This window comes from Protopterus annectens, chromosome 2.part0 (genome assembly GCF_019279795.1).
Source record: "Protopterus annectens isolate FY-2018-M chromosome 2.part0, PAN1.0, whole genome shotgun sequence".
NCBI classification, from domain to species: Eukaryota; Metazoa; Chordata; order Ceratodontiformes; family Protopteridae; genus Protopterus; species Protopterus annectens.
The window spans coordinates 1353689633-1353704470 of record NC_056728.1 but is presented as its reverse complement, the minus strand read 5'-3'; the positions used below and the strand labels follow the sequence as shown (position 1 = coordinate 1353704470).

General features: G+C 39.9%; 1 protein-coding gene across 1 annotated transcript in view; it reads right to left on the bottom strand.

Annotated features, from left to right (window-relative positions):
* The window catches only part of ANXA5 (annexin A5), a 309430-nt gene that overhangs the window by 59259 nt on the left and 235333 nt on the right, over positions 1-14838 (bottom strand). Inside the window, exon 11 of the mRNA XM_044061534.1 lies at positions 1511-1569. Within this exon, the coding sequence (XP_043917469.1) occupies positions 1511-1569 (59 nt within the window). The remainder of the gene's footprint in view (positions 1-1510; positions 1570-14838) is intronic.

Sequence of the window (14838 nt, the reverse complement as noted above, 5' to 3'; positions counted from 1 at the left end):
AACTGTCACATCAGTAGCACACCCCAGAAAATTGACCAAACAATGAGGGACCTGTGAAACTATGTGGACAATGAGCCATCATTTGATCAACATGTAATCACTGTTGTAAGGAAGTAGTTTTTCATTGCCCAGCTTATTAGTAAGAGTATGGCATCCAGGTCCAGGTAGGTGATAATCCCTCAGTATTGTGCACTCATTAGGCTGATAGAGTATAATGACCCCATCGGTATGTACCTTTCCAAACACCTGACAACAGTGATCACAGTGCTTTCTCAAAGAAAATCAAGGAACTAAATCCAAAAATCAAGAGTGACCATTTCAACGCACTGTCCCTCTTCTGCATCTTACTGGGTACTGAGGTGTTCTCAGTCTTGCTTACAGAACCTCTGCTGATCCCTTTGCTTCTGATCTACTACAAACCCGTAACCCCAACTGTGACAGATACATCTGCTCAAGAGATCTCAATCTCTCTACTGTAACTTAAATAGGACGTGTTGGAAGGACAGACAAGTCTCATGGAGAAAACCACTTCTCTGGAATAGTCTTCCTCAACACAAAGGAAAACGTCTCTTCCACTTGTCCAAATTATGCTTGACTAGAGTAAGGGAAATTGCAAACGGTCCCCAGGATTGGCAACCTTGTTCGTTATGCACAGGGATAACATGTAGATGTCTGCCTGCCCCAATGTTATTCATACTGCAAATACTACAAGCTCTGGGTTAAATAATTAATACTAGGGCTAGAAGTTGTGGGACTGCATGGCTAGGTTTCTGAAGATCCTTACAGACTTTTAGTCTAGAAAGTACCAAAGAAACTCTAAACAAAATTTCAGACTAACTTTGCTTTCAAAAGTGCAAGGAAAAGTTATCCAAATACGGCCATTATCTTTAATGAAAGACATTCTATTCCTGGGCAACATTCATTTTTACTTTAGATTCATTCTGATGAATTAGTTTGAAAAATATGAAAAATGCCTGCACCATCCTTCCTCCATCAGCATATACAAAACGTTTTGCTGTGCACCAACATAAGGCAATAGCAACTCTCTGTGGTGAAGTATAAGAAGCAACTTAGCCCACTTGTCAGATAAAAATGTTTGTACACTAGTCATGAACAGGAAAGTTGCAACTGCCGTGACCCAGACTCAAATCTGAGCACACAACTCTCTTCATGATTATCTTGCCTCAGTTTGGTAAAATTAAGAACTGTGACAGATCACAAAACATGCAAAGATGGTGAATATGCAAAGCACTGTAACCACATTATTAGTACAAGGTACAAGCACTGTAACCACATTATTAGTACAAGGTACAAGCACTGTAACCACATTATTAGTACAAGGTACAAGCACTGTAACCACATTATTAGTACAAGGTACAAGCACTGTAAACCACCATGCACCCCACTTATATCATGCCAAACAAGAACACAGAAGACATACAATATCTCTAAATCTAAATATGACATTTAATAAGAATGAATGCAAAATGAAAAAATTAAACGTACTTACCTTCATGGCTTTGTAAAGACATTCGGCAAAATAAGCAGGGACATTTCTGACACACTTCACTATAAAAAGAGACAACTGCATGTTATTTTTCTTTTAACACTTTTCTTAACAGATTAGCTGCATTTCATTTTGTACCGTTTTATTTACATATAGTTTGCAGCTACCATACACCGGCTTATTTGCACTAGACGCAGATACACCCTATAGCCAAGCACATTTGCTTTGCAGCATCTAACACATTATGCAAATGCTCAAGTTAGCCACTGTCCATGGCATTCATTTTACGTTGCACAAATAAGCATTTATTTTTCACAAATCATTTTAGGTATGCCTCATTTACAAAGAACCACATCTACGGGATTTACAAGGCAATGGAAAATCGTGGTCACTTTCCAGCCTGACATCACCAGCTCAAAAAACTTAGCCAGTCATTCTCAGCAGATAACCATATAAAGAATCGGTTCTGCTATGCCTTACCCCAGAAAAATGACAAACCCTGACAAAAACTGAAAAAAATATATACAACTGAAAATAATGGTAAAGAAGATGAACCGTCAGTGAGCAGCACTGGCTGTTGCAATGAATCTGCACATCAAGTAATCATTTGTGCATGGCATTAGAAAGTTTCACACTCCCAGTGCATTAAAGGAATACAGATTACCAACTCCCAGAAAATGAGACATGGAATTACAGTTGAAAAATCCAATGTTTATCTATTCTTACTCCTGTGTATACTATAAGGAGTGAGCAATGAAAACTTAAGCAAAATGAGTGCTATAAGGTTAGACATGAAAAACGTATCTTCACTAAAAGTCATATTAGGGAATCAGCTTCAGTATATTTGAGAGAAAGTGAACCAAATTAATTACAGACTCAGTTTCAGTAAATTTTTTTCTTTTTTAAATTTCAGTGCCTATAGCTATTACTGTGTGAAGGTGACATCTATACATCTCGACCACTCCATGTTTGTTGAAACTGTCCGATTTCACCCTCCTGAAGTGCATCTGTCCCACTTTTATGCATCGACCTTGCACAACTCTGATTCTCACCGACAGTATAGCCAATGACAGAGCAAGTTTCTGGAGCCTATAGTAATCAAATGGATCAATTGTGAATGTTATCATGCTAGCAACATTACTGTGACCTCCAATAAGGTTACTGCAAGATGTAGGGTTGAACCTGAACTTCCACTAGATGGCTTTGAGTGTTCAAAGACTAAGAATTGCAAGGGAATCACAAGAAACTGCCCAGAAGACTGCAGTACCCTCACAGACAATTCACTTGTTAGTTTTTTATGAGCTAATATTTTGTTAACGTTGAAAGTTAAGCCTTGGGAAAACTTTCCTTAAAAGAAAAAAATAAGACTGAAATTCTTTTATTACTCATGATTTTTGTTCAAGTTACCATTGCATTAAAAGGTTGGGAAACACTAACATGCACCTCAGAGTATCTATAGCCATATGGCTTCTGTGGACCCTGGTGTAATTGAATTATGGCTTAATGGATTTATTTCTTAATGGTTATTACGGTATTGTCTTGGCCAGGTAAGGTGCATTGAAAAGATGCAAAGAAAGCTAAAGATAAACAGCAACATGTAATGTTGTACTTTAATTCACTGGATAAAAAAGATGGTTAAAAAAAGGGAGCCTTGAATGGGGGGGGGGGGGGGCAGAGGGGAGCATTAAATGATATGTATATGTACGTGTGTATGTGTACGTGTGTGTGTGTACGTGTGTGTGTGTATGTATGTGTGTATGCATGTATGTGTGTGTGTGTGTGTGTATATGTGTGTATGTGTATGTGTATATGTATGTGTATATGTGTATATGTATGTGTGTGTATATGTGTATATGTATGTGTGTATATGTGTATATGTATGTGTGTATATGTATGTGTATATGTATGTGTGTGTATGTATGTGTGTATGTGTGTATATGTATGTGTATATGTATATGTGTATGTATGTGTATATGTATATGTGTATGTATGTGTATATGTGTATGTGTGTGTGCGTATGTGCATGTGTGTATATGTATATATATATATGTATGTGTGTGCATGTGTGTATGTGTATATGCATGTGTATATGTGTATATGTATATATGTATGTGTGTGTATATGTGTATATGTATGTGTGTGTATATGTATGTGTATGTGTGTGTATATGTGTGTGTATGTGTGTGTATGTATGTGTGTATATGTACGTGTATATATGTAAGTGTGTATGTGTGTATGTGTGTGTGTGTACATGTATGTGTGTGTATGTGTGTACATGTATGTGTGTGTGTGTATGTGTGTGTATGTATGTGTATGTATGTGTATGTGTGTGTGTGTGTATGTGTATATGTATGTGTATGTGTATATGTATGTGTATGTGTGTGTATGCGTGTGTATGTGTGTATATGTATGTGTATGTATGTGTATGTGTATGTGTGTGTATGTATGCATGTGTATGTGTGTGTATGTGTATATGTGTGTGTATGTGTGTATATGTATGCATATGTATGTGTGTATATGTATGCGTGTGTATGTATGTGTGTGTATGTGTATATATGTATGTGTGTGTATATGTGTATATGTATGTGTGTATATGTATGTGTATGTGTATGTGTGTGTGTGTGTGTGTGTATATGTGTAAAAAAGTAGGTAGTGCCTACAGCACAATTACGCCCAATTCCAGACCTGTACCTAGAGTCATTGGAATGCATCTTGATCACAATGAAATGCCAATCACTGTAAATCTCTCTCTGAGATGGGCCAACATAGTCTTGGTACACAGACCTGTTATGTTCATGGGTGTTTACTAGGCTAATGACCACAAGGGCCTTTTTAAGCCTAGCAATGCATCCCAAATCTCTGTCAGTTCTGGTACTCTTGATAAGTGCAATCAGGGGTTTGGGAAATTAAACATTTAAATAGCAAGGGCCAGGGAGCTAAATCATTAACAGGTTGCCTGTGTCCATTAGAGAGATAGGGGCCAAGCCACGGATGAATTTAAGTTTTTCCCCATGCAATTGTCCAAGTTACACTTGAATTAGGTTAGGGAGGAACTCTGCTTCACATGGATGGGGAGCCTGTTCCAGAGATGGGGTAGTCTCTGGAATGCATACCTGTCTCTCCAGCAGGTCCTACTTGTATCACAGGGAAGGCTTACATATTTAGAATGGGTAATTCTAGTGCTGCTTGTTTTGCAGATATGCAGGAGATCTAGAGTGGGGTCTGACAATGCCCTATATGCCAGGCGTAGATCTCCCTTAAGCAGCCTGTAGGAGGTGGAATACAGGGATAGGGCCTTGAGGTGTTATGCATAGGACATTTTACTTAATCAGTGTATTCTTTTAGTGAGGAACCACTAGGATGTTCCATTTGTTGGATATGGCTGGTTAGGTACATACTGAAGGGGGCAATGTACTCTGATAGTTCTGACGAATGCCAAATGCAGTGGAACATTGACTTCCTTGGACTTAGATGCCATACCTTTGTTAATAAGTTGTGCAACACAAAATTATTTCTTCACTACTGCAGACATGTGATGGTCAAAGGCTAGATTACTGTCTGTGTGTCCCTAAATCCCTAACTACTGGCCCAAGTCTAAAGAGTGTGTTGTTGATATGATAGTTACCAGGGGTGGATGACTTCCCAAAGGATACTATTGTGCATTACTTGGCATTTAGTTTTAGTCCATGGTTCCGACACCAATTGTTTGTCTATGCCAGCCCTTCCTTGAGAACATTTGTGCTGGTGTGGGATTTGAGGACATTTGCGATCATCTGCAAAATTTAGTCAGCTGGAGACCACTGACAATGTCAGAAACGAGTGGTCCAAGAAATGATCCCTGAGGGACTCCACTTGTGACTGGCCTCTTTGTCGAGGTGGACTCTCCAATTTTAACTTCCTGGGTACTGTCTGTGAGCCAGTTGGCTATCCACGAGGTGACATACGGATTTGTACCAAACCGCTTGAGTTTGTCAACAATGCCCAAGTGAGCTACTATGTCAAATGCCTTGGCCAGATCAAGGTAGGCAGTGTGAACCATTTTGGCCTCATCCATTGCTTTGGTGACCTTCTCAAAGAAGTCCACCAGGTTGATTAGACATGACCTGCTCTTGATGAAACCAAAGTGGGCTGGGTCCATTGTCTGGAGATTTACTAGATGATAATTTCCATAAGTCTTTCCATGGCTTTGCATACAAGACAAGTGAGATTTATGGATCTGTAGTTTCCAGGGTCTGTATATGGCCCACCTTTGTGGAGAGGGATGATTGCTGCTGTTTTCCATTCATGGGGCATGAAGACTCTTTGGAGGCTACAGTTAAATAGCAATTCCAGACAGCACGATAGGTCATGTTTCATGCTACTTAGCAGGCATCCTGGGATGTTGTCTGGGCCCAATGATGCAGTGCTCTTGGCCTTAGAGAGAGCATTAAGTACCTGTTCCATAGTAATAGCAGGGGGAGTTGCATTTGATGCTATTTCCTGAGAGAAGGTTGAGGGGGGAGGGGTAAAGTTGGAGTTCAGTTGGTCAGCCAGTAGGTTTGCTACATCTTCTGGTTCAGTATAAGCAGCTCCATCAACAATGAGCTTTGCACACAATTGTGAATTGCCTTTGAGGCTGCTGACATAGCTGAAGAATGACTTGTGGTTGTCCTTGGCCTGGGAGGCCAACATTACCTCAAATTTGGCTTTGGTAGACTTTGTCCTCAGAGTTGTTTGTTTAGTTTGAGGAGTGCGTTTTATCCTGCTGGGTGCTGCAACTCCTATTTTTTTGCCATGATTTTCTTCCTTCTGTTATATAGTCCATTGATTTTGTGATTCCACCAGGGTGGTTTGTTTTTTGAGAGTTTGTTCTGTACTTCCTCCTAGTGGGTACACCTGCCTCTATGCAGCTATTAGCATGCGTGTACAGGGTTTCTGTGAACAGTTCTGCATAGGCAGCAGTGTTCTCAGGGTTTATGGGGGCTTCAAATTTTGCCAGGTTATCACTTAACAGGAAGTTAGCCTTAGAGTAGTTTCTGAATATTCCAGGGTTATCTGGGGATCCAGGTTTTAGTTTTAGTTCAAAAGGAGACCATTTTGTGGTCTGACCTTACCAGAAAAGACATTACACTAGGAGGGTGTGCTGCACTCTCCCATATTAGCGAGGACTAGATTCAGTATAGTTGCATCCCTCGGTGTATTGAAAATCTGATCCAGGGAGTTTATGTTTACAAAATCCAGAAATCTCTACGCCTGTACATTTGGCGTCATATAGGATTCTCAATTAATAGTGGGATAATTAAACTCGCCCATGAATATGGTATTGGTTTGGATAGTGAGTGTTTTCATTAAGTTTAAATACATGACATGAGTTTCTTAGGTCAGAGGGGAACCCTATAGCTTGCAAGGAAGTGGTATTGGATTTTGCCTACGGTAATTTGAGTAGCTTAAGTGCACTGTCCCATTTGACCAGCCTTGAGGTATAATGATCGAGACACCTCTACCTTTAGTCCCTGTCTATGTATAGTAACTAGCCTAAATGTGTGAAAGGCATTATAACCTTGCACTGTTGGTGTGCTCTCTGTGGCTTTAAACCATGTCTCAGTGACCGCATAGACGTCAGCATTCTCTAGGGTGAGGAGAGCTTCTAGGGAGGAATATTTTGTTTAGACTCATAGCACTGAGCAGTAATACCTTTAGATTTTCTTGGATTTGATTTGCTATGTTGGAAGTACTTTCAGTTTGGCATAGTTTTCCTCCATAGTGCTTTTTTAGGCAATGTTTTAGCTAATATTTGAAAGCTGAAAGGGGACTGATGCAGACCAACCCTGGCAAAGTAGTGTGGTCTTTTGACCATCTCCTTCCATGCTGACAAATATTGCACCTCCTTAGAATGACACCAGAAACTAAGTCAATTACCAAAGTCATTCATCTTTTGTTCATATTGTGGCATCATCCTTAGAGAAGGTAAAATGCTGTTTAATGCTAGGCTCATATCAGCCTGGGACATATATTCTGAGAGCTACAGGATGTCTATTCATGTAGTCTAGGGAGGCATGTCTCAGGAAATTTACACCAACATGGACTATGACGAGTCATACTGGTACTTGTGGTCCAGTGACCAGAGTGTGCGTGCGTAATGTGGTGGATTCTAGCCTTTGATAAGCAACTGACAGTAACTTTCTCCTTAGCCTGGTGAGAGGGACATTAGTGTGCCTCTCTATGGAGTCTCCAATGACCAGAATATTGGATTGTGTGGTGGCTTGCCTTATGGGCTTAGAAGTTATGGCTCCATGACATGTGGCTGTATGTGTTGATGTTGATGCTTTGAAATAGTGCATTCTGGGCTGCAGGTATTTGTTATAGGTATACTTCATTTTGGAGATCTTTGGGGTTTAAGAAGGTTACATTAAATTGCCTCAGCATATGTGGGTCTATAGGTCTGCTTTGAATTGTGTGTGATGGCTGCATGTGTACTACTGACAACCATACTGACAATCAGGAGTACTTCTATGGGAGAGCTTTGCCTCCAGTGACATGGTGTAAATACATTGCTAACATACCATATCAGTTTGGGAATTAAATGGTCGTCAGTAAACATGAGGCAATTTCAACATTGCTCGAGGATGCCCATATCCACCATGCTGGTAACAGAGATGGTGGGAAAGTTCATATCCATGGCAAAAGACTCTTTTTATTGATTAGACAGTTGGAGTGAGTATAAAGCAATGTCAGAAGTATCTGGTTTGCAACTCTGGGGACAGTGATTGTCACTGCAAACTAGTTGTCCTGTTCGCAACTAAGTATTGGTGAAATTTCAGTTATGGTTTTAAATGGAAAATGTCACAAAGTGTCTTTGTCTATACAGAGCACTGCCAAATACTTGAGGGGAAACTAATAAGTAGACCCTGAAAATATAAGGATGAAGTATTCAGACAGATATTCTGAAGTTAGAAACAAATCAAGCAGGACTTACTGAAAACGAAGACTTAGCTTGTCAAGAATGATGAAAAGAGTTGTCACATGAATGGCTACTGCCTCGCTACTACTAATGCTGGTCTCACTACAGCTTCACTCTGTTGGGATACAATGCTCCTTTGCTTCTTCTCTCACCAGAAGCAAAACATTAGCACCAATCCCAAGATGAGAAGCAGGCCATAGACGGTTTGGTGATCCACAGTCTTGTCCCAGATGATGCAAGGGTCTTTAGGGCTGTTGTAGACTTTTCCTGGTAGATGTCTTGAATAGCAACCAGACCAATCAGGAAGGTCGAACACAGACGCTCACTGCCCAACCAGAAACAGTCTGGAATCAATGCACTCTACTCCTTCTCTCACCAGGAGCAGAATATAAGCAGAAATTCCAAGCTGTCACCTATGAAGCAGTTATTAGGCTTTCTGGTGATCAGCATTCTCCAGGAAATAATGTCACTGTTCTCCTCTCACCAGGTGAAAACAGAAGCATGAATCCTAAGAGGGCTACTGAGAGGCAGAATGTGGGCTCTCCAATAATTGGTGCTCTTGTAATAGATGCAGCTGCGTATTTTTAAGACAAGATGGAAATTTTACTTTTGTATTATTTACAATCAACATAGTATCCTGTATGTTCATTAAATTGTTGAAATGTCTGTTACTCTACGAATGCTAGTATAGGTTATATATTTATAACTGGAGCTTTTCTCCCCAGGCCTTCGCTGAAAAAGGACCCATGTCCAGTCTGCCTTTTCCCATAAACAAATGTAAAATAAAAATAAATAAAATAAATATCCTAAGCACTGTAGTGTGCACTAAGCAGTTAGATATTAAAGAGGGGGTAAACTAAAGCTTTAGCTGTCCATGTAGAGAGGGTTGCTAATTTTAAAAGAGAAAGATAGATTGAAAGGGGTGGGCACTTTGTACTCTGGTTCTATGGAATGCAGTGGGATGGCCAATAACTTTAAATAGTTGAAGGGGAATGATTGCACAAAATAATAATTTTGTGCTTACTCAACAGCCCGTGAAAGGGGAGAGAAGAAGATATGTGGTCAAATTAACATAAGGGGCAGGCAACTAGAAAGATAGTCAAGTTTAAGAATATAGCATCACCAGGGTGGGAGGGTGGATAAAATTTCTGAGAGACTCACAATAGACACAGCTGTGGTCTCTTTCCTAGTTTTAATATCCAATTAAATGCAGAATACAAATAAAACACAATGTAAAGAAAACAAATCACAACATACAAAATAGAAAGCAGTAAAGTAATGCAAAATACAAGAAAGCAAAAGCAAACTAACCTTTCCCTCACAGCAAGTTGTAACAGATTCTGGGTGAGCTTTTCCAGTAAAGCCTTTTTCTTTCCAATGTAAAAACATTGTAGCTACAGTTTAGTCTGGAAGCACTAGTCTTAAAGCTCTGCATCATGGACTAAACGTTTTTAGGATGGCTGGCAGGGATAAGGTGATAAGACTAGATGTGTCCATGCCCCCCAACTTGACATTTGTGGGGGCCCCAAAATGCTAACACCGGCCCTGGTGAAAGGTAGACGATGAGCTGTACCTTGCACATGCCAGGCTAAACTTAAAAAGGAAAAATAATCAGATTCTGAATACTGAATAACTTTAATTTTTTGAAAGTTAAAATAAACAGCTCCAGTTCCCAGAAAGCATTCAATTTCATATTCTGAATGCTTTCATTTTCCTACCGATGTAGTCCAAGAAAGACATTCACTTTTAAGAGGAACTGTAAGAGAATATAGTACAGGAATGCCATCTAGTGGCAAGCACAAATCTGCAGGACAAGTCACAGTGAGATTCCATAGTCCCTCTAAACATATGTTACACATACCTCTCAACCTCTTGGAGCAGGAAATCGGGACAAAACCATCAATAATGGAGGGACAAAGGCCCAAAAATAGGGACAACTTTTAAATATTGCTCTTATAAACTTATAAAATTGAAAGAATAATAGGCTTTGCATGAATATGAATTTTCTGAAGGGTATGAAGTCTGAAAGTCAAATGACTGTCATTTTCTGACTTTAACCCTCAGTGCTTTGCCAGAAAACCACAATTTTATGAGAAATGGATCAAAAATGAGGCAAAAATCTCGACATTCTGCGAAAATCTGCACAGTTGAGAGGTATGTGTTAAAAGTCAGAATAAAGTGATTAAGAAAATAACCATGGAAAACAAAAAGCTTGAAAAGAAAGCCCATCAGAAAGAATATTTTGAAAAAAGGTGAAAACAAGGAAATGCTCTTCAAATACAACCAGTTATACACACACTGAACTTTCAGCCCTATTAAAAAGTGTGAAAATGCATCACCATGCCAGAAAAGCAGTCACCCTTGTCCTTTGGTCGCCAAACTATTTAACACATGCTTTATGGGAACACAATTAGTTTGCCGTACAGTTTTCTTAAACTGAGACTTGGAAATTTAAATTAGTCTTACTACTAAGAGTCATTGAGTTAGTAGGTTTCTGTGCCTCAGTCCACTCTGTAGCACAGAAGGGTTGACTTTAGCTCTGAATGTGGACCAAGAGTTAGGATGCAATGTTATCTTTTCACAACCACTTTTCATTGCGAATCATCTAATCTTAAACTAAACCATCTAACATATAACTAACTCCTTTAACCTCAGTAAATATGCGAGACTCATGCAGGTTTGTAAAACAAAGCAGGATAGCATGCAAAGTTACACTGGGGCAGAACAGTTCCAGCTACCAAGTGATGTTAAACATACTCTGGCAAAATTCTGCCAGATGTAAAAACTAAAATTTCAGACATGCAAGATCAGAAAAATGAGAATTTCTCTAAAAAGCAGGAGGCAAGATTCTACATGAATGGAGAACTTTGCTCTTCACCCTCTAAAAACAGTTCTGTTGTCCCACAACCTCACGGTAAATTATACAACTATAGAAGAGTAAAGCAAGGTTAAACCCAACATTCATTACACTTGCAACAGAATTACAATGTGCACTATTCTGGCCATAACAAAACCCTGCTAAATACCATTACACATTAGTGGTCAGTGAAACTGAATGACCCCTCCTTCCAAAAGTAAAGTCATAAGGTGTTTGTGTAATTCCACGACGGCAGAGAATTTGCAAACATCCACAATGGGAAAAACACTTTCTTAAAACTGATAAATCTACAGTTCATTAACTTAAATGTTAATATCAAATATATTGATATTAACATATTGTTTAGGTCTCTTCTATAGGAATATATATTGTTATGCCAGTGGTAAAATGGGCATGAAATGGACAGAGAGAAGCTCTAATCCTACACATTTACTTTAAAATGGCACAATCTTCCAGAACTGCTGTACAGTTAAATAGAAATAGTAAAATGCAGATGTCTGTTCAATCCATTTAGATCAGGCTTTTGGGCCAGGTTTCTGATACAGCTGAGGTAGCACAAAACATGTGATGCATTAGCCCCAGCAGTTAAACAGCAACATCATAGCCTGAAGTATTGTACACTAAGCACTTAATGCATGCTCCCCAAGACAGTGTACTGCCAGCCCATGTCCCCTGAAACACTGTAAACTCTGTTAACTGATTCTGCTTCTGAGAGATGCAAACATTTCAGATATGGAGGCCTCACTCATGAGAAAAAAAAAAATATATAGACGCAATATCACACTATACACACACTGACACAAAATGTAATGTTGTATGCTGATAATGTAAAAAAAATCATTGACAAAGCCTTCTAGGCCCCAAATGGACTAGGTCTTAAAATTCAAACAGTGCATCACATTCAAACAACTCAAGGTCAGAGAGGGAAACTGTTTCAAATCCAGTGTGCCCAACCATTCCAAAAACAAATGTTTTAGTGACTGGTGACTCCATAGTGATGCACTAACTCCCCACTAGCCAGGCTGGACAAAGACAGGGAGAGAGCAAGTTGCCTTCCAGGTACCAGGATCTCAGACACCTCAAGGGCCCTTAGGACCAGACAAATATTTAACTGCAACATGGTAGTTGTACATGTGAATGTGAAAGGACATGGGGCACAAAATTGTAGGCTACGCAGACAGACATGTGAGAGCTCTCCATGCAGGTCACAAATGCAGATAAGACTGATGTGGAGCGTAACCCTTCCTTCACCAAAAAAGATGTCCAAGTGCAAAAACAGGATTGGCTTTAAAACTTGGCTAAATAACTGGTGCCATTCTACAGGCACCCAGTATGTGTTAGCATGAAATCAGATATTTGACAATCCTACTTGCTTTGTAACAGATGGTCTACACTCTCATTAAAAGGCTTCTCATAGTGGCTAAAACTTTTGCTGTTCCCATACTGCCGTTTTTAGTCTTATTCCAGCTAATGAACATTCTATAATCTAACTAGATCAAATTAAAGTGGCTCAAGTCTCAGACTGGCTAACCTTGATGCACTCTTGCCTTTAGAAAGCATCTGTGCAACTCCATTTTAGGAAATCAACTACCCCTCAAGTAAACTGGAGTACCTACACCTCCCAGTGTAGGATATTACTCAGTTTTTGGATCTAATAAATAAAAGCTATATGAATCAGATGGTTACCAACTCAACTAGAGGACAAAATATTCTTTAACTAGTACTTATAAATGCAGCTTAATCGTGCTCAAATCTCCTGATAACTCTTTCTCCAGTTAAGTCAAATCATAAGCTGGTATCCTTCTCCCCAAACTATCTAAACCCACTGAAAACCAATATATCACAGCTTAAAAGACTTCAAATGCACAAGTCTCAAATTCAATAGTTAAGTCACAAAATTCACTTATTTCAAACATCATCCCAGACACTGCCTCATGCAATAGGTTCTACTTTATACCAACTTACATAAATGTACAGAAGCGAGTTCCATCCTACACTAAGGCACTGTACGAGCACATCCACTCATGCATGAATCATGCCATCCCAAATAGAACCAAAATGCTCTCATCCAAAAAAAGGAAGCCAATCTGGTGGTCCCCTGCCATAAACAAACTTTACAACAAAAGGAAGAAACTTTTGCAGAAAAGAGGAAAATCCGAGGATGCAAAAAACTCCTTTACTAGCCTTAGTAACCAAGATGCCTCAAAATCCTCCAAAGCTAGTTACGAAAATAAAATTGCCAAAGATTCCAAAGACAACCACAAAGCATTCTATAACTATGTCAAGAATCTAAATGGCAATGCTCAGATCTGCTCTGAACTAAAACAGAATGGCATTAAATATGCTGATCCGAAGGATATTGCCAATATCCTGGCAGATCGATTCAGTGCCAACTTCACCCCCTCTCACCCCCTAAATGGCCCATCTCAATACCGGAAGATTGCCAAATTCCAGTAATAACGGCCACACAGGTACAAAACGCACTCTCTAAAGCCAAGAATACAGCATCCATGGGACCAGATGACATCCGGGCTGTGTACTACATGAACTACAATATGAACTGGCACCTCACCCAAGTGTCATGTTTAATCATAGCCTCACCTCAGGTTTCGTGCCCACTGAGTGGAGCAGAGCTACAGTTATCCCAATCCACAAGGGGGGATCCACCTTGGATCCCGGAAACTACCGTACCATCAGTCTGACAAGCCTTATCTGCAAGGCCATGGAGCGTATTATCATGGAACTTATAAATAAAGACATTAGCAACCTTCAAACACTGGACCCCACCCAGTTTGGGTTTGTGAAGGGCCAATCTCGTCTCCTGAATCTGATTGACTTCTTTGAATCAGTCTCCAGAGTCATGGACAAGGGTAAGGTGGTCCACACAGCCTATCTAGACCTTGCCAAGGCCTTTGACACCATCCCCCACTCTGGAATCATAGATAAACTTACTAAGTTGGGCATTAACCCCTATGTCACCCAATGGGTTGCTAAATGGCTTACTGATAGAACCCACACTGTAAAAGTAGCCGACTCCAAATCCAGTTCCAGACAAGTGACAAGTGGAGTACCTCAGGGTTCAGTCCTGGGGCCACTCTTGTTTGGCATCTACTTCTCTGAAGTACAGGTCAACACTAAGGGACTCTGGCTAACAAAGTTTGCAGATGACTGCAAACTGGGAACCATTATTGAATCCCCAAATGATGTGGATACTCTACAAAAGGGCCTTACAGAAACAGATGCTTGGTGCCAGAGCCATGGGCTCAAGCTCAATGCCAAGAAATGTATTGTTATCCCCTTTGGGAAAAAACATGTATCCATGAATTACCATATAGGTGGCAGTACGCTAAACACAGAAAGTGTGAGAAGAGACTTAGGGACACAGGTGGACAGTGGTCTCACATTCGATAACCACATCGCCACAACAGTCAGGAAATCCTTCTATGTGGCACAGCTCATCACGAAGGGCTTTTCATCCAGAAAAAAGGAGGTCATTGTCCCACTGTACTCATC